General features: G+C 47.1%; 6 protein-coding genes across 6 annotated transcripts; 4 read left to right on the forward strand and 2 right to left on the reverse strand.

Moving 5' to 3' along the window:
- Positions 1-602: 602 nt before the first annotated feature.
- On the forward strand, positions 603-3,978 carry F5147DRAFT_822294 (uncharacterized protein; the record flags this gene model as incomplete). The annotated part of the gene is made up of 14 exons (XM_041443728.1): positions 603-771; positions 986-1,326; positions 1,369-1,372; positions 1,396-1,592; positions 1,650-1,829; positions 1,888-2,084; positions 2,142-2,352; positions 2,407-2,573; positions 2,625-2,742; positions 2,787-2,832; positions 2,879-3,057; positions 3,118-3,287; positions 3,336-3,417; positions 3,470-3,978. 14 exons carry the CDS (start codon positions 603-605, stop codon positions 3,920-3,922), a joined length of 2,514 nt encoding a protein of 837 aa, XP_041296737.1. The 3' UTR covers positions 3,923-3,978.
- A 988-nt stretch (positions 3,979-4,966) lies between these two features.
- On the forward strand, positions 4,967-6,153 carry F5147DRAFT_770104 (uncharacterized protein; the record flags this gene model as incomplete). The annotated part of the gene is made up of 6 exons (XM_041441115.1): positions 4,967-4,998; positions 5,060-5,182; positions 5,245-5,363; positions 5,433-5,551; positions 5,755-5,982; positions 6,043-6,153. The coding sequence occupies 6 exons, from the start codon at positions 4,967-4,969 to the stop codon at positions 6,151-6,153; spliced, it is 732 nt and encodes a 243-aa protein (XP_041296738.1).
- Positions 6,154-6,688: 535 nt separating this feature from the next.
- On the forward strand, positions 6,689-7,803 carry F5147DRAFT_822298 (uncharacterized protein; the record flags this gene model as incomplete). Its single annotated transcript, XM_041443729.1, has 4 exons — positions 6,689-7,057; positions 7,122-7,379; positions 7,436-7,570; positions 7,636-7,803. Coding segments are annotated over 4 exons (930 nt in total), but the record flags the coding sequence as incomplete, so codon positions are not given.
- A 1,043-nt stretch (positions 7,804-8,846) lies between these two features.
- Positions 8,847-9,496, forward strand: F5147DRAFT_822300 (elongation factor; the record flags this gene model as incomplete). The annotated part of the gene is given in 3 exon segments (XM_041443730.1): positions 8,847-9,145; positions 9,199-9,344; positions 9,364-9,496. The coding sequence occupies 3 exon segments, from the start codon at positions 8,894-8,896 to the stop codon at positions 9,494-9,496; spliced, it is 531 nt and encodes a 176-aa protein (XP_041296740.1). The 5' UTR covers positions 8,847-8,893.
- Positions 9,497-10,112: 616 nt separating this feature from the next.
- On the reverse strand, positions 10,113-12,155 carry F5147DRAFT_834569 (uncharacterized protein). The gene is made up of 2 exons (XM_041443919.1): positions 11,880-12,155; positions 10,113-11,815 (listed from the first exon to the last, which is right to left on the reverse strand). Exons 1-2 carry the CDS (start codon positions 12,111-12,113, stop codon positions 10,466-10,468), a joined length of 1,584 nt encoding a protein of 527 aa, XP_041296741.1. The 5' UTR covers positions 12,114-12,155; the 3' UTR covers positions 10,113-10,465.
- Positions 12,156-12,204: 49 nt separating this feature from the next.
- Positions 12,205-19,127, reverse strand: F5147DRAFT_677933 (uncharacterized protein). The gene is made up of 18 exons (XM_041436174.1): positions 19,032-19,127; positions 18,778-18,976; positions 18,044-18,723; positions 17,684-17,988; positions 17,514-17,629; positions 17,158-17,456; positions 16,923-17,104; positions 16,821-16,875; positions 16,254-16,770; positions 15,585-16,202; positions 15,108-15,531; positions 14,744-15,061; positions 14,547-14,695; positions 14,284-14,497; positions 13,667-14,233; positions 13,234-13,615; positions 12,711-13,184; positions 12,205-12,661 (listed from the first exon to the last, which is right to left on the reverse strand). The coding sequence occupies exons 1-18, from the start codon at positions 19,040-19,042 to the stop codon at positions 12,397-12,399; spliced, it is 5,775 nt and encodes a 1,924-aa protein (XP_041296742.1). The 5' UTR covers positions 19,043-19,127; the 3' UTR covers positions 12,205-12,396.
- Positions 19,128-19,216: the final 89 nt, after the last annotated feature.

The raw sequence follows: 19,216 nt of genomic DNA on the forward strand, positions 1-19,216 counted from the left end.
TCCCTGGTCCTCTGGCCTCTAACTCCAGTACCTAGTGCCGCTACCATTCCTTATTAGACTCGTCGTCACACATAAGCGCGCCTCTATCGGGTTATCGATGCATCAGCTCTCAAGTGACGAACGCGGCGGTAATCAATTCAGATGATTCTTGCAATGTCTGGTCCAGGATCAATTAGTTTATCTGAATGCCATCAGTAAGTGGAACAGTGAATATGTGCTCATTTATTCCTCGCTATTCTCTGTTTGCTTGCTCTTGTTATGACATTGTTCACTCATTCTCTGATTCAGGATTCTCTCAGTCGCCTCACACCTACGATCACGATCACACTGCATTTCAGCGCACTCGCAAGCCGACAGGGTATCAAACAATGAGCCGTCAATGTACTGCGTGGCGATTATGTAGTAAGTCATTAGTATTATCATCTGACACATAATGACTTATTATGACGCAGTCCGTGGACACATTTTTCATTAACGCATTGCAATTGCGTGTGAGTTTCATCCAACGACATCTTTTGTATTGTTCTCACTGTACTCTACCAGTACTCTACGTGTATACCATCCTGAACTCCTGCCAGCATCGCACAGCGCACCACTGCAGCATGTCTGCATATTTGCAATATGTACCGGATGACAGACAGAAAGTCTGTGATACCTGTGGATGCAGTTTCAAGCCCAAAGGCTTCAATCGTCACCAAAGAGCCTGCGAGCAACGAGCAAGAGAGTCAGAAGAAGATGGAGAGCTATGGGCTTCAATCCCGCCTGTACAAGGTCAGCGGATCAATACTAATATGATTCTGCTAATATAACTCTACTTTTTACAGTTGCTGTGCCGGCCCTGGCCGTACAAGGACAAGCCTGGAACGAGGACCATGGCTATGATCATGACAATGACTACGTCGGCCATTATAACGCCAACGTTGACATGCTATCGGGTGAGTTGCTATCAGTTGGTCAGTATACGGTGTGCTGAGATCTTGTTTAGATCGCTCTGAGCCCGAGAATGTCCCTGAACATACCAGTGTGGATGATATCCGCACTGAGTTTCATCCGCACATGAGGATCACAATGCGCATTGAAGCATTCTCTGACTTCACACGACAACATCACTACGAGCCACCCTGCCCAGATCGCCACCCTTGGCTCCCATTCAGATGCCAACTTGACTTTGAGGTTGCGGAGTTGGCGCACGAGACTGCACTCACTCATGAGCAAACGACGCGCCTCATCCAGTTGGTTCAGTGTGGTAGGACCGAAGACTTCACTCTTAAAAATTACGCCGATGTTCGGAATACATGGGAAGCAGTGTCCCATCGCTTGACGCCGGTAAGTCTTATCTATGTTTGTTGTCACAAGTCATCTGATGAGTTCAGTTCGAAAAGGATACTATTACAGTACCACTTGATGGAAATGATGTGAAATATACAGTTTATTTTCGCTCCCTTTGGGATTGGGGAGTAGATCTTTTGCGACACCCTGACATTGGCCCTCATTGCATTTTCGATGCCCAGCGGCTATCGAAATTTGATGGAGACTCGTTTATTAGGTTCATCAATGAGCCATGGACTGCAGATGCATTTTGGGAATGCCAGGTACGTATTTCCGTGTCATATTATGACATACCATTGATGTGTAGGAAAATTATGTAGTCCCAGATCCCTCCAGAAGCAAAACCGTTGGTGTTCATCCTGTATGCCGACAAGTCGAAGCTATCATCATTTGGGTGCGAGAAGGGATATCCTGTCATCGCTCGGCTAGCGAACCTTCCTGTTGCCATCAGAAATGGAAATGGGGTGGGTGGGGGACGAGTGGTTGGATGGCTCCCACTGGTACGTTTCAAGGCCGTTCATCACAGATTTGCATCAAGAGCTAACCATCACTCCATAGGTCAAAGACGACCCGAAATACAAAGGTACCCAACAATTCGCTAACTTCAAAGTTGCTGTATGGCATGCTGCCTTCAAGAAAGTGCTTGCATCAATCATACCGCCTTCGAAACATGGCCACTGGGCGAATTGCTGGGACGATGTTGTGAGGCTCTTCTATACACTGGTGTTGATACTATCCGCGGACTACGAGGAGCAGTCAGGTTTCGTTTGTTAAGTTTATTGATATGTTATCTAACTTTTTTGGTGGTCCAGGAGTGTAATGTCCCTCACTCGAGGCGTGATGAGCAACTTTCCATGCCCAATCTGTCTGATCCCTGAGGACAAATTGTCTTCTGTCATGCCCCATAACTATACTCTTTGCACATGCCAGGCAATGAATGACCTTTTGATCAAGGCAAGGGCAGAGCGCCGCAAAGGACAGCGGGAGGCAATACTCAAGGGACAGTCAATTCGCAATGTTGATGTATGATAGTGTTTGATTTGATTAGATCTATTGCAATAACCATCTCACATTTAGAACACATTTCACGAGATGAATCGCAAGACTACTGATGTGCACCGCGCACTATGCTATGACCGCCTTCACATTGTCCTCCGAGGTCTCTTTGGGGACCACATGTGGCCAGAGCTACAAGTACTAATTGGTCTTTTGGGACGTGACTTCGCCGTAAAAGTTGACCAGAAGTAAACTTGTCAAGTTTCGCAACATAATTTGTTCTCATTTCTCACTCATAGTTTTGATGCACTGCCACATTGGCGCAATATGAATCATTTCGATGCTGTCATGGCTATAACATTTACTGATGGCAGTAAATATGAAGACATTTTCAAGGTAAATGATCTTTTTATCGAAGTGCGAGTGTCTTCTACTCACAGGACTATGTACTACCGAACCAGCTAATAGTATTTGCGGCTCATGATATTCTTCCGAACACTGACGAATGTAAAATTGCTTACCTTCTCCTTCGATGTATCCGTGCATACCTGAGCTTTATGGCCAGACAAAAACTGGTCATTCCTGAAGATCCATCCAGCTGCCCACTTATTCGATGACATTGAGGCTAAGGGAGCAACTCGCAACTACAACACAAAGCCAAATGAGAAGTGTCACGGTCCTCTAAAGGAGTCATATCAACAACGAACCAATTCCAAAAATGTAGCACCACAAGTTCATCGTCCTATTTTCAATATCATTGGTTCTAGTTTTAATCTAGGTTATTACATACAGATTTTACGTGCAGACCATTGGTCTCTCGTTTCTGAGTTCATCCGTGGTCGAGTAGATGAACTAGCTGCATACGATGCTCAGATGGATGAAGACGAGGTTGACAAGACTGGCCCGGATACTAACATTGCATCCAATTTCCATATCAGATTTGGATCGAGGCAACCGAAAAAGTCTCTTGAGGCAATCGACGAATGACATATTGACAACCCTTCCTTCAGGCGGTTTCGCACCAAGCTCAATGCATTTTTAAATGCTTTGCCCACTGTCTTGCAGCAGGTGAACATGTTACCTTCTGACGAAGTAAGTCTATCACATTGAATGTCGGTGCTTACACATGACTAATACTGAGCAGATAATAGAGTTTCGATTTCTCAAGGTTAACTATGAGTCACTAGTTGACTTCTGCCAGACCACAGACTATCTCTGTTGCAGCCCGAGATTCCACAATCTTCCCCGATATGACTGCATCATCGTTAACATCGCGACTGGTGTGTTTTTTGCACGGCTCCTATTCCTCTTTACATGTAATGTCAATGACACATCCTATCCCATTGCCCTTGTACGTTCATACGACGCGCCAATTGGGAGGTGTCTCCAGAAGGACAAACACCTGAAATTTTGGCGTGTTAGATCGCAACCGAGAGAAACTGCTAGTGAGTTCATACTAGCAGAATCAATCATCCGAGGAGTCGCTCTTGCTCCCGATCCCACTATACCTGGTGATTTTCTCGTTATGGACACTGTAGACAGTGATATATTTCTGCGCATGAAGCAAATGCACCTCGCAGCCGGGCACTTAGACTAGTAACCATCATTGCGGCTTCATGCCAACTAACATTCCTTTGTTATGTTGTTCATCATAGTATAGGGACATGTACTCATACTTATTACTAGCTGCATCATGCAATGTCCGTTTTCTTTTCCTCCCTCTCTGGACCCTCTGAGTCTGTGGAGCATGTCAATGTCTAATAATGGCCTGGGACGCTCATTCTTCAGCCGTCAGATTCAGCTATTGCAATTTGTTCCTCCCTAACATTGACCACAGTGATGATCACGACAGCAACGATGAAGACGACGAAAACAGTACACCGGCAATGATGACGGCACTTGTCTCGACGTCTGTCCCACAGTACATAGGTTCTGTACAAAAATCCAGAACTAGAGCACACGACCAGAGCATCTCACCAATATCTTCGGGCTGTTGCGCAGCCCATTATCAAACTCCCCCAAAGGTCAGGGTGTCATCTGAGCATCTGTCACCAATGTTCATTGTTGACACCGTCTCCTCTTAGATAGTGATCATTGTTCCCAGCAGATGCCACACATGAAGTAGATGAATGGCTCAGGAGCAGGATCATGACGACAGTGATATCTTCTTACAATCTCCATTCAGATCACCACCCATAGTGCACCGTCTATACTCCATCTCACATCCTCAGAAACCAATCAAACCAATCGTGTTAGGCGACCATTTTCCTCTCTGGATCCTCTCCATCCACTGTACCTTCCCCTTTCTTTCATCACACGTTCACTCAACCACTGCTTATGCCAGTCAAGGACTCCCATCATACCATACTAGCTGCAAAGCAGCTCTATTTGCAGCCTGCGCATCGTGTGTGTGTGGGCACCAAATACAAATCGGCGCAATCTGGTAGTGGCGACTTCTCTATGCCTTTGCATCCCGTCCCATCACCACGTGCAAAGCTATCTCTCCAGGAGGGCATATTATCAAGCGTTGGGCACGTTCGAGGCCCATTTCCATTGAACTTCTTGCGTGTACACACCCTCACCAAACTCTTCGCCTTTGGCATTAAGCACGAGTTCAAGCTCTATTTACTCTGATAATGACATGGGTCTGTCCCAACCCGCGGAGTCCTCCAGGTATGTACTTTTTCGAGCAAGTTTCCTCCCCAGTTTTCCACTTACTACTGTCGAATTACAGTGGTTTGCAAGCATTCATCGACGGAAAACAGACCAAGCAGACTACTCAGGTTCTGACGGCCACCAATGCCAGACAAACCCCGAACGGATGGGTCTGTCCCAACCTGCGGAGTCCTCCAGGTATGTACTTTTATCAAGCGAGTTTCCCCCCCCCCCAGTTTTCCACTTACTATTGTCGAATTACAGCGGTTTGCAAGCATTCATCGACGGCAAACAGACCAAGCAGACTACTCAGGTTCTGACGGCCACCAATGCCAGACAAACCCCGAACGGATGGGTCTGTCCCAACCCGCGGAGTCCTCCAGGTATGTACTTTTATCAAGCGAGTTTCCCCCCCCCCCACCAGTTTTCCACTTACTATTGTCGAATTACAGTGGTTTGCAAGCATTCATTGACGGCAAACAGACCAAGCAGACTACTCAAGTTCCGACGGCCATCAATGTCAGACAAACCCCTAACGGATGGGTCTGTCCCAACCCGCGGAGTCCTCCAGGTATGTACTTTTATCGAGCATGTTTCCCCCCCAGTTTTCCACTTACTACTGTCAAATTACAGTGGTTTGCAAGCATTCATTGACGGAAAACAGACCAAGCAGACTACTCAGGTTCTGACTGTCATCAATGTCCTCCAATTAATCATCCAGGCATGCAATTTGTGCATCGCTGCTTTTATCAGTAGTGCTCATTTTCTTTGCAGGAGATATCCAAACAATACATGCGCATTCTTTACCAAGGACGCCAGCATACAGACCTTGGGCGGAGACTTAGAATTGTGGCATGGATACTTGTAAGCTCGGTATTATCTCTGTGGCGACCCAACAATGCAACAGATCCAATGTCATTCATGCCACACTGTATCCTCAATGGGGCCCTTATTATGTACTCTTCCTGCAAGCTTCCATTGTCCGGCAGGGACTCTCAAACCGTAAGAGTCAGGATGTTCGAGTCGGAACTACTGATCAATTTCTGTTTATCTTTGGTTTAGTTCAATGCTAACATGTCTAACAAACCCCGAGCGGACGGGTCTGCCCCAACACACTTAATGTCTCTTGACATCAACCGCACTCGTGCCGACAATACTGCTTTTGGCGGATGAGAGTAATATTGCAGCATCCTCATTTCAAACCAACCATAAGTATGAGTCCATTCTCACTGATCCGAGTCTACAGCCACTCATTTGATGTCATCCAGAGGCTTATCAAGGTTCCAAATACATCATTAATCGCACAACCTGTCCTCCACGCCCCAATACCACGCCCCATATGCACTGGTCTGACATGTTCCCACTGTCATCCAAACTGCATATAAATTGTAGCTGGTGTTGTGCTGTTGGTACGAGCACCACTTCGACTGTTCAAGTGTCGCTGATTTCGTCTCCCCTTAGACTTGTTATCATGTCTCAATCTCGTTATGCTGATGAATCTTCATCGTCTGATGAATCGTCATCTGATGAGAGGCCCGGACCTATGCATAGTGTTGTTCGAGGGTCAGCCTCTGATATTGTTCAATGTCAGGCTACCAGTGCGGCTGCCAGTGAACGAAGACTGCACCACTCTAGACACGAAGCAGAAGTAAGTATGAAAGTACATGATTCCCTTTCGTATCACTCACCGAAGCATTATCAATGTCTACAGGGGGTCAAGAATGTGCAGCTTGAAAACCAGGCACTGAAGGAAAGACTCCGCATTGTGGAGGAACAGAATAAGATACTATCAGCCAATAAGGGTCGCCGCAAGAAGGACAATGCGGTTGCTGAAGACATTCTGGCCTTCGAAGCAGAACTCAAGGTCTGTGCAAAACGATACGGTCTCATGGTCAATATGTTCCCTCTGCCAGCAGCCCTGCTCAAAACAACACTTCCTGACCCTGCACCATCATTCAATACGGCTGCTCGGTATGCTACTACAGGTTCGCAGGAGATTGCAGTTCTGGCAGAATTGTACGACATGCTCCCCCAGCACCTGCATCACCTGGTGCCGATGAATCGGTTTTCGAACGTGGTAATACATTTATTTTTCATTATCATGCAACTGTCTTATTTAGTACCATTGACACTATCTACAGTTCTCCAAGGCAGTCTGTGCTGGTCGTGCCTCCGAGCTTAACAAGCTCAGGAGTGCCGCTGGTCAGATTTTCGAGCTTCCTCAGCGTTACTTCGCCATCTCATATGCTCGCGACACAGAAACTGAGATTCGCCAGCTACTTGGCACCACTGGCAAAGCCGGCAAGTCATATCTGACTCTGCCACCTATGTTGTTTCCAGGGAATATTGTCGACCGCAGTCGTAAAACACTGTTTGGTAACTGGCAACTTATTGCTAAGGTGTGTCGTCATTCACTTCATTCACATTTGACATCTAATCTACACTGTATTGATAGACACTGAGCTGCTGCCTTAAGGGCAGGACATCACTCTCCAATGAGAGTAGACAACAGGGCGGTGCTCCACCCAACGCAGTTAAGTGGGGCATCACAGCAGTAACACCTGGGGCTGTGGCTTGGGCTATTGTTGCAGTAAGTCTAGGCCTTTATTCATTGTGCTCATCTTGGCTGATTCAATCTCTGTACACTTCTAATAGAACATATTTCTATTATCACCCGACCAGGAATTTCCCCAAGAAGGCAAAGGGAAGACCTCCAGAATCAACTACGGCATGATCTTTATGTTCTTTAAAGAACTGCTGATCTGTGACTGGGAGAAGCCTCGCCTGAAGACGATCATCAAGCATATCAATACCTTCGTTTTCGAGCGCACTTCTCGCCCCTCTCATGATCTTAACAGTAGGGATTCTGCTGATGATCTTCAAGAAGAAATGTGTCTCACTCGACTTGGATTAGCAGCAGACACAGAAGATGATCTGTCTCCGTCTGACAATGAAAATGCTAGTATTGACGACCTCGCTAAAGCTACAGGCAATATAGCGCTACGTGATTCCAATGAGGCTCCTACTCCTTTGTCAACTATCACTACGACGTCAACCCTCACTGCCAGTGTAGCAACCAACTCTTCGCTGATCACCAGTCTTCAAGTTCATCATGGACCTGGACCAGATGAGATTGTTGGAGAGGTCACAGTAGTCGAAGAGGTTGTCAAGACGAAGTCTAAGGCTGGTCAGTCCAAGAAGTCAAAGGTGTTACAGGATGGAGGCGCTGAGGCCCCAAAATGACGTGGCCGTTCGAAGAAATGTTAATACTAATACATATCCCAACTTTTCTCCTGATTATTGATACAGCTACAGTTACTCACAATTTATCTCTCTTCAAGTAGTCACTTAGATTCAGCGGTCCTGATGTCAAGTGTCTGCTCTTAAAATTTTGATGATAGCTAGTACCAATACAATGAATCAAATAAGTATACCAAGTTCACCATGAACTTCGCAATCTCTGTGCAGTGATTATGTCAGCATTGCAACACACATCGCTGGCATTTTGGTTTCTCTTTTGAACTTAGTCCACATCTCCCTTAAACTATAATGTCTACAACGACGCTGCAGATTTGCCCAAGCTTGTCGAAGGTCTCGAGCATCTGTTGGAGTCTGACCTCTGTGTCTAGGCTTGGATTGCTTATACTGGTGAGCACATTGTCGCTGGTGCCAGTGAGCTGCACTTTAATTGGAAATTTGCTTGAAGGTAAACAGCTATAAAAATTTATCTACTTGCTGGTCCATCTCGTTAGTCTGACCCTTATTGTAGGATCTCCAAGAAGACCACGTTGGTGTTCTTCTCAAGGTATCTGACCCTGTCGTCGACGGCTACCACGTGACTGTCAAGGCTGAGTCCACGATCACGACCTTGTCCAAGTCGCAGAATAAACACAGCCGTCTCTACACCAAAGCAATGCCTCTCGATGAGGAACTCACCAAGGAAATTGAGGCTGGTACTGTCAACTCCTGTGACGATGTCATCGATGCAAGAAAGATCTGGTGTTTCGGTCCCGATACCACTGGCCCCAACTTGCTCATCGATGTTACCAATGGTGTGCAGTACCTTAACGAAATCAAGGACTCTGCCTTCCAGTGGGCAACCAAGGAAGGTGTCTGTGCTGAGGAGAACATGTGTGGTATCCGTTTCAATGTCCTTGATGTCACTGTAAGTTCACTTCATACCTACTTGTATTACATCTTCTTATGCGAAGTTGACAGCTGCACATTGATGCTATCCATCATGGCGGTGGACAAATCATTCCTACGTGTCATCGTGTCTGCTATGCTGCATGTTTGCTTGCTACCCCTGGTCTCCAGGAGCCGGTGTATCTCAGTACGTCCCGCTTGCCTCATAATTTTACAGGGTGCTGATACCATTCATAGTCGAGCAAGAACGCCCATGTTCACCATCAAGGCGTACCTCCCCGTCATGGAGTCCTTCGGCTTCAACAGTGATCTCTGCTCACAGACAGCTGGTCAAGCCTTCCCCCAGAGTGACATTGTGTTCGACCACTAGGAGATCATGAATGGATGTGCGTAATTGTGTGACGTATGAAGACTGTTAATACTAATGAAATCCATCAGCTCCTCTTGAAGCAAGATCGAAGAGTTCGTCAGGGGCATTCGTATGCGCAAGGGTCTCCGCAGGACTTGCGAGTGCCAGTATAATGAATTCATGCGACTGTTAGATGTTTCGAAATTGATCATAATGTACAACTATATATCCATTATAATGCGCAATAAAATTTATGTTGTAATTGGCAGAATACTATGGGAATAATTGACATGTGCAATGCAAACCCATCGTAATGCGCAAGCCAAAGATCACCATTATATTGAAAATTAATTGCAATGACACCCAAAAAAATTGAAAACATAGTGGAATTGGAAAATGTAATGAGCATTAGAGGTGTAAATGTAACGTTTATGGCGTCATTATAATATGTATTCCAAACCGTGGCTTCTATTGCAATGGCTTGCCAATCACGTGTGATATTGGGACTATTACAAAGCATCCTAATCGGTTGAAATCAATTTCCGAGATTTCCGACACAGCTTACTTGATCTCGTGCAACCATTCAATATGTACTGCTGCACGAGGCCTTCAGTATATCTACAAGCTTTCTCACTCATTGGGCGGTTCATCGTCGCGTCGAGTGCCTGTTTTTACTGGCAGCTGAGCCTTCTCCACTGAGGGAACACTTGCTTCAAGCAATGGGTAAAGCGTGAACGAAAAAAAAACAGGAGCCTTCCTAAGCCAAGATTATGGGAATGAAAGTCGGTAAATATGAACGAGGGCTTGTCTCGTTGAAATGTTAGTGTACGCTAGGTATAGGTAAGTGTGGTTCTGATGGTGCAAATAGACGATCAAAATGAGGAAAGTAGTAAGAAGGTGAAGTAGAGGTTGGGAATATATGGTTCCATCTCGTATTCGTGTCACCACCCAATCGAAACGCTAGGGTGCATCAGGACACTCATGAATCGCTTAGCCTACGCTCTTTCTCATTTTTGCGGCTGTATTGAGCACCGTCAGAAACTCATCAACTTTAGCCCAACCCTCATCCATATTTCGAAATTGTGGTGTGGGGTCCACGTCCAAAAGCGGTCCAAAGCGGTCCACACCGGACAAGTTGGGCACTAACGTATGCAATTGACAGGCCACGGCAACGGGGTCGACAATCGGAGACATGCCCACAAAAATGCTGGTGATATTCTCGTTGGGAATGGTTTTGGTGAACGGCTCGCTATCGGTATCTACCGAGCATGCGCAGAAGGTCATGTCAATGGTGCGCAAGGCCGGGCAATGTTGTATGAGGTATATGAATCCTATGAAGGTGAGAGATGGTGGGACCAGCCAACGACACCCACTTCCAAAGTAAAATTCCTGGAGCAGAGGCCAGGATTGCGCCATTCTCTTGAGTGATGTATCGTCAATGGCCGAAGCGCAGATCCAATCGAGGTCTACCTTTGTCAAGCGACTCAAGGACAATAACGGGGCAATCACATCAAAGGCAAGTGCAAAATGGGAATCAGCGAGTATGTCTTCGTCTTCCAGGGAGAAGAGGGGGGGCTCGAAGCTGACACTGAGGTGTTCGAGAGCAGGAGAGAAGTGCTTTGAAAATGAGACGATGAATTCTGGAACAACCAGTGGATCATAAGGTGCCCCCCAAGGGTTTAAATCGATGTCCAACGCTACTGATCGACAGCAAAGAAAACGGATGTTTCTAAGACAGTGAGCAAGAGCAAAAAGCGACGGTGCAGCGATATGCACCAGATTGATTTGGGAGATAAATTCTGGGCCATCGGTTTGTGTGCTGTCAATATTGTATGTCCTGAAGTAAAGAGACTTCAATGATGGCAAAGAAGCCAAGTGACATAGCGCTTGTGTGTTAAGAACCCCTGTCTCAAGATGGAAAAGCTCCCGCGAACCACATACGGCGTCGGATATTATGTCTGAATTGTCTTCAGAATCACCTTGGTATACACACTTGAATTCCCGAATGGATGGACACCGAGCTCCAAGGGAAGTTAACAAGGCTGATTTGGCAAAGGAGGGTACCCAGAAGGTTCCTGAACTACTAGAGCGCAGCTCCAACGATCTGATAGTTGGCACAAGGAGGCAACGCAATAGTGGAATGAAGCATTCTTGGTCATTGAACCAATGCAACCTACAAAGGTTCGGCAACAGTGTGAGTGATGGCGCAGAAATGAGCGCCTGCACAATTCGGTCGTCTATGACATCTGACTCAGAAGGTTCAAAGGTCAAGGAGCGGATACGGTGTGCATATTGAGAAAAAATGCTCCACTCTCTTGCGAAGGGAGGTCTGATGAACGTCTATTTGAAAATTATGGGAATTCATATGTCGACCTGCATCATGATTGAAAATGTCTAAGCTCACCAACTTTCCTAGGCCCAGCACATCTCTATCATGGACACCTTCAGGGAAGCACAAGATGAGTGGATCGAATCCATCGATATGTTTCCAAAGCGTATCAAGCGCGGGCTCCTTGAATGTCCTACAGGTTCTTGCAAGAGCAGCAAGTGTGCCATGAGAGATTACTGAGATATAGTCTTCATGGATAATTGCGAATATATCAAGTAGGATTTCTGCTGGCAAGAGACAGACATGCATGACAAAAGTTGCACGAGTTTGCCGCCACTGCTGACCACGGCCAAGAAGCAACTTGACACTGTCACGCCTCCTTAAGTCACGCCGTAGCACCTGCGATCACTGTCAATTATTATTACACTGGAGTCAGGTCTAAGTCAGAGGAAAGACCTATTCGTAATTTAATCTACACTATACATTATCGGTGGAGTATGGGTACATTCTACTATAGATGCAACATATGTAGTCAAGTGAAAACCAAGCCAGTGTTCGATCAATATGAATGCCGAGTCTAGAATCGCCAACCTCACTGCATGCCCAAGGAGCCCATAAAACTCGACAGATCAAGTCCCTCGTACTCATCTTCTGCGGGAATGTCTTCGAGGCCTGCCAGGAGGTTCTTCTGGCTAACAGGACCCGTTGGCGCCTTCGCCTTCTTCTTTGCCGTCGCGTCTTCATCTTCCGTTGTTCGTTTGAAAAGATCTAAAACAAGATCTGTATCCATCGACGCCAGACCGGAGTTCTGCTGCGTCACAACCGAGTTCGCAATGTTGAGCTTGAAGCGTTGCAAACTATCGAACGTTGTCAGGGACAAGATACAAAAAAAAAAAAAAAACTAACCCCATGATCTTCTCTTCCAGTGTGCCCTTCGTGATCAAGCGATACACATTAACGACCTTCTTTTGTCCAATGCGGTGAGCTCTGTCCATAGCCTGAAGATCCTTCATGGGATTCCAGTCATGTTCCACAAATATTACAGTATCTGCTCCAGTGAGCGTCAGACCAAGCCCACCAACGTGCGTTGTCAATAAGAGGCAGTCAATACTGGGATCCGAGTTGAATGTTTGAACAATAGCATGACGCTTGTTAGGGTCGGTTCCACCATCGAGTCGCATGTATGTGACGGAAGGCATATATTGCTTGAAGAGATCATTTTCGATGATGTCCAACATTTGCTTCATCTGACAGAAGATTAGAGCGCGATGCTGGGAGAATGCACTGCTTGACTCCGACAAGCTTTCCGCAGGATCGTTCTTCCCGCTTTCACCAGTAACCGAAGGACTGCCTCCAATACCGCAATCTGTCAGTAGTTGCCTGCCCCGCATTTAAGTATTACAACTATACACACAGAGAAAGACAATACCGTAAAGCAAGTAATTTCGGTGCGTGCTGAATATTGTTCAAGCTGTTAATTTTGCAATTCATCTTGGCAAGTGCTGCAATGACAGCGTCTCGGTTGGTCTTCAGGATCAGTGAAGGATGATTGCAAAGTTTGCGGAGGTACTGTAGTGATTGGAAAACATGCTGTTGTGGAGCATCCTTGACATCTCCTTGGATGGCATCCTCCACATTCGTCTTGGCCTGTGAGCTGGAGAAGTCGTCGTACAGCATTTTTTGCACCTCTGACAGCTCACAGTAGTAGTCCTGAATGATCTTCGGGGGTAGGTCATTCAAGACATCCTCTTTCAGCCGGCGTAATAGGAAGGGCAGGACTTGCTTATGCAGAGCTTCGAGAGCAAGAGCAGCTATAGAGAATTTGGTTAACAGCGAAACAGTTCTCAGGACGTATCACTTACCAGCTTCACCAGTCTTCGCCTTTCCATCACGATTTGACAGGATTGGCTTGCTGAATCGCTCGTTGAACGACGTTTCGGTCCCAAGGAAGCCAGGCATCAAGAAGTCAAAAAGACTCCAAAGCTCTAACACGTTATTCTGGATTGGAGTGCCCGAAAGAATGAGACGATGCTGTGCATGTATAGCCTTGACAGCTTTTGTGAGTTTGGTCTTCGCGTTCTTGATCACGTGCCCTTCGTCCAGGATGCAGTATAGCCAGTTGTAATCTTCTAGGCTCGCAATATCGTTCCGCACAACTTCGTATGAAGTGATGACCACATCTTTCTTGGATAATTTAGGAAGAAGTCTTGCGCGCTCCTTGGAATTGCCGGTATAGAGAATGGGTTGCAAGTTCTCAGAGTATTTTAGAATCTCGTAGTACCAGTGACCGGTAAGAGTAGGAGGGCAGATGATAAGCGATGGAAGATGAACAGCATCAGACGATTCTGTATCTTCATACTTTTTAGCTCGCTCTGCGTGCTTGCTGGCTAGTATGCATATGGACTGCAAAGTTTTACCAAGACCCATGTCTAGAATATGATAAAATGAGGTGGGAAGTTTAAAGGAAATTCAAACACACCATCACAAAGAATCCCGTGCAACTGATACTTAGCCAAGAACGCCAGCCAATTGACACCTTCTTGCTGGTATTTGCGAAGCTCCGCCTTGATAGGAACAGGTATGGTGTACTGTTCAACTTTGCTGCCATCAAGAAGTTGGGTGAGGAATTGTCGCTCCGTTTCGCGCCTCTTGAGCAGCTCCTCAGGGAAACTAGTAGGATCAGGCAGACCGGCCTGAAAAATATGTAAGCGTAAGGAATGTATACCAGGTAATAGCACAAACCTCCAAGGGAACCATTTTAATCAAGGACGCAAATGTATTGGTGGTCGCAGAGCGAATGTCATCATCGGGATCGCTCATGCGCCCCAGAACAGGAACAATAAGAAAGATCACGTAGGGAAGTGCTTTGATGTCGAGATGCTGGACGATATCTGCACGAGGTATGACAGACAGAACATTAAAGATAGTTGAACACGTACGATAGATGGCTTCTGCAGCACCCTGACGGTTTGATAACACGATAGCGTCTCCTAGTAACGGAATGATCTTCTCGATGGCAAACAGCATGGCGTCGGAGGTCATCACATTACATATGGTAGCGAAACAGCGTGCAGCTGCCTGTCGAATAATGGCATAACGACTACGCAACGCCATTGCGATAGCGGGGAACAACTCTGCAAGCTTGGGCCAAAGATCCGGGTGAAAGGAAGGCACAACGGCTTCGAGGACACTAAGTGAGTCAATTACATCTTGTCCATATTGTTTGTCCATGAGGGCGTCAGCTTCGTGTGGTAACGCTGAGTAGGGGTCAGGAAAATGAGAAACTCGGAAATAATTTCGCACCTGTTGTGCAGGCACTCAGCAAGCCTCCTGCCATGGAAATCCACATCTTCGGGATCACCTGAAGGAGCTGGGATCCAAATTTGGATGACAGCTGATCGAATGCTAGGCAAGCTCCTCGTCTTGATAGTTGTGCTGTTGCAGCGTCATCGCTCGACTTGGCACTATCAGCGCCCTTCGAACTATCTTTGCCGTTCTTTGCTTGCTGTGTCGTTTGCTTTGACCAAGAAGTGAGGGATAGGATACCCTTGTAGACAGATCGCGAATAGGCAAAGGTTGGTGTTTGCTCCACATCTTGACACAAGAATGTACACAAATTCTTGACAATTTTGTCGGGCGGTTGCGTGATATTGTGTTGGAAGCAGAAATCGATGAATAGTGCTACTGCCACAGCTGAGCGGGTTTGGAGATCCAGATTTTCCTCGTTCTGGAACAAGGTGAGCTTTTTTGTTGGCAATCGGAACTCAACAATCAACGTACCTTGATGCCGTTCATAATTCCCTTGACCACAGGACTAACTTTATCTGGGGTACTTCGGAATGCAACGAAGGCGGCTGCAAAAGCCGCTGAAACACGAGTGTCGTGCTGTGTCTTGACCTGAGAGTATTGTTCAATGCTGATCACGACCTTCTGTCTCTTCTCGGCGATAACTCCCAACTCGCGTTTCTTCGTACGCCCAAGGCTATCCTTCAATTTCATGTACATCGGACCAACCGCTTCTTCTGCAGTCTCGATGGTGAAGCTGTTTGGTTTTGTACCAGTGATATCAATCTCGTCACCAAGATGCGGAATCAAGGATATGGGAATCTTGCAATCAGTTGCAAAACAACGAAGGAGCGCAGCGCATTCTGAGTGGATGCGGTGTAGCGTGAACGCCATCTCGTGATATGCGATCGGAGGCGTGCCCTGTAACCAAGCCAAACACATCGTGCTGAGCTCTGCCGCAAGAGGAAACGCCTCGATGATGAGTGTAGTAGGAGACGTTGCATCATATGCACGGGCCCATTCCTCTGAGACGAGGGCAGCCAGGAATTTTTGGAGCATGCTGGTTGATTGCAAGTAATGCACGAGTATGGGCTGGAAAAGTTCGTCGATGGACTGCAAATGAATCATCAGAAGAAAATTGACACGCGCTGAAAAATGCGGTACCTTCGAAGGCCAATAAATTATTAAATACGCCATAGAGGTAGCCGCTGCGATCCGAGCCTGCATGATTACTTCCGCACTGACCAATGATAGATCCTGGGCAAGCATGTTCTTGTCAACATTATGTCTTTCCAGGGGGCCTGTATCACTATCATCTTCTGTGAAAGCAGGGTAATGGAATGTTGAGCAATCAATAGGAGCGCCAAGCGGCGTCATCATGGTTGAGTACCAATCAAGGACAGTTTGCTGCTTCACCAACTTCTTCATCCATCCAGGCACATCCGCTACGACCTCGAGCGCCATCCGCCAGGCTGTCAAGGTGACAGCGCGAATATCCGCCCGTTCTTCCACAACCAAATTCTGGAAAAGAAGTCGAAGGAATGGCGTGACGATCCATTCGCGGGGAAGGGAAGTTACAGTCATGAAGGAAAGCAAAGTTTTGACTACGGCGAGACGAACATTAGGGATCGTATGTCGGAAGAACGGGAAGAGTGTGGGTGCCAATTCCGTGAGCGGGAGGCTAATCGGGGCCGTTAGATATCCGACCGAAAACAAGTAAGGGAAGCTTACGATACACTAGCTTGTGCAAGAATATCGATGACCTTGCTATAAGTTACGAGTTTACCTACCGCCCGTGAGTACTACCCTGTAAGACAGCAATTAGAATCTTACCCAATAGATCCATCACTGCGCCAACACTTGAGCTTAAGTCATCCTTCATGCCGCGCAGGCAGTTCCAGAGAACCAAAAGCACTCTATCCAGAGATTCTGGAAGCTGTTCAACAAGATGACCCGCAACTGGAAGCAAACAAGATGCGGCCACAGCACGAACATCATCATCCGAATCACTGAGACTGCATGGCCAGACGTCAGGAAGGTGACGATAAATACTATGTGACATGCTTACCCCAGCACTGCGGCATCGACAACGCCCTGCAGGATCTCTTTTCCTGTATCGCCAGCTGTTTCAAAAAGATCACTTCGCACGGCAGCCTCGTACTTGATACCCAGAAGACCTGCGTGCCGAACCTCCCATACATGGCTACCATCACCTTTCTTGCTTTTGGTTGGCTTGTACCCCGACGGGAAGTCTTGTCGAATCATCTGCAATAGTATGGAATGGACGTGCTTCACGGACCGCTGAGGCATATGTAGCAATAGAGATGCGAGTGTTTGTGACACCGTCTCACGAACAGGTGCAACAACCTAGAGTTCACTCAGGACGTGTGCTATGCTTGAGTGCATAAAGAAAAAAAAACGAACCTGATCGGAGACGAAGTCCCCAAAACGATCGAGGACGAAAATGCACAAAAGTTTTGCGGCTAAGTCATTACACCAACGCTCGTGCGCAAGGGAATTTTCCTCTGCGGATAAACTGTCTGAACTCCGTCGTTAACATCAAGCTCGCTGCCGTCACGAACAACAAATGTCACCTTTCATGCCACCTGATGATCCTTGGACCTTGAGCAACTCGCGCAAAGCCATGGCAGCACCATGTCTCGACTCCCAATTTGCAGAGAAAAGGTCGACCTCTAGGAGGGCTACAATGCCCTGCCACATCCAAGCCCCTGGAATGACTTCCAGCGCGTGTGATTGTTGGGCTGCTTTCGGTGACACAGCACCACCCTTTGATGGGTCTATGATAACTTTCTCCTGAACGAATGATTTGGCAGTATCAACAGGGCTATCTAATCGTGACCTTGGCGCGTCCTGCGGTTCGGCTGATACCAGCCGCGCTCTGAGCGATTAAGATAGTGAGATACACAAGGAACTGTTGTTGCGATTGGACCTACTTATTTGATGGCCCTGCAGGAGTTGCATTGTACTTGGCGCCGGAAGGGGGTGGAGGAGGTGCCGCAACAAAGGCAGAGTTGCCTGGTTTCCGTTTACGTTTCAAGCGGTTTCGTTCGCGTGCTGAAAGTCCATTAAGACACTCTCCCTCTGCTACGGGTGATGGCGCAACAGGAGTGGTACTCTTTGGACGAGATAGTGATGGAGGTGGCGACCGTTCGCGTTTCACTGGAGCCTCGACCTCCATCGGGGAGTCTAGAGGAGTAGCAGTGTCCTCTCTCTTAGGGTAAATTTCGTTGTCATGATCAGTTTCAGTTTCCCCTTCGACAGCGAGTTCCTTGTCCAGGTCCATGTCATCTGCAGCACCAACACTCTCAAGGAAGTCGAGACCTAGCCTACCCATGGCCTCCTTACGAGCTCTCTTAACCTCTGCCGCGTTTGCAAGGATGCCTGTTGGCTTTGAAAATTCTTTCCCGGATGATGCAAGAAGTAGCACGCCTTTCTGCATAAGTTCTTGTACTGAAAATGCAGGAAATTCGGGGGGAAAAGTATCTAGATCTGGGGGAGGTTTAACGTCTACAGCTTGTGGCTGCCATACTGGCACAAGGGAGAATATTTGTGAGAGTGCATTCGATGCGGCCGACCTTGTTTCGTGACTCTTTGAATGCAAATAAGGTAAGATCTGAGTAAGCGAGATTAGCATGAAGAAGGATGAAGTGGAGCGCGCTATACGGACTCGAGCCACGACGGCCATTAACTCAGACCACGCTGAGGAGTCTCCGAGAGGGACATGGTGACGAGTTGACTTAATATCGTCTTGAACTGCAACATCACTGATTACACTTTTGGCTGCAAGTTGGGCAAGTTGTTTGGCTGCTGTATTCCTCACGGAGGACGAAGATCCTGTATCAAGAAGAAGAAGGAGCCTGTCCAACCTGGAAGCAGCATCAGATATTCGTATGCAATGACGCTGCGGAGGAAAGGCGGTACCTCGATGTCATATCCGAAAAAGGAATGCGGTCAACGCCGTTCGGCGCGGGCCGGATGCAATGGGTTACTTTGAGAGGAAATGATCGTCTGGGGAATTTTCTCACGGCCGCTCCTTCCCCGTTGTCCTTTTTATCTTCAGCCACGCGTGACGGAAAATGGTTTCTGTCACGTAAATGTTCGCGTGT

This window comes from Suillus discolor (assembly GCF_016758755.1).
Source record: "Suillus discolor strain FC423 chromosome Unknown F5147scaffold_9, whole genome shotgun sequence".
NCBI classification, from domain to species: Eukaryota; Fungi; Basidiomycota; class Agaricomycetes; order Boletales; family Suillaceae; genus Suillus; species Suillus discolor.

Excerpts from the sequence above, each read along its gene's own strand:
- F5147DRAFT_677933 (XM_041436174.1), bottom strand. Across the intron at positions 17,105-17,157 it reads GTCGATGCCGCAGTGCTGGG|TCTCAGTGATTCGGATGATG; the intron begins GTAAGCATGTCA and ends CTGGCCATGCAG. Across the intron at positions 14,234-14,283 it reads GCACGGGATTCTTTGTGATG|ACATGGGTCTTGGTAAAACT; the intron begins GTGTGTTTGAAT and ends ATCATATTCTAG.
- F5147DRAFT_834569 (XM_041443919.1), bottom strand. The coding sequence starts at position 12,113 with ATGCATGTCTGTCTCTTGCCAGCAGAAATCCTACTTGATATATTCGCA. Across the intron at positions 11,816-11,879 it reads TGCTGGGCCTAGGAAAGTTG|ACGTTCATCAGACCTCCCTT; the intron begins GTGAGCTTAGAC and ends ATTTTCAAATAG.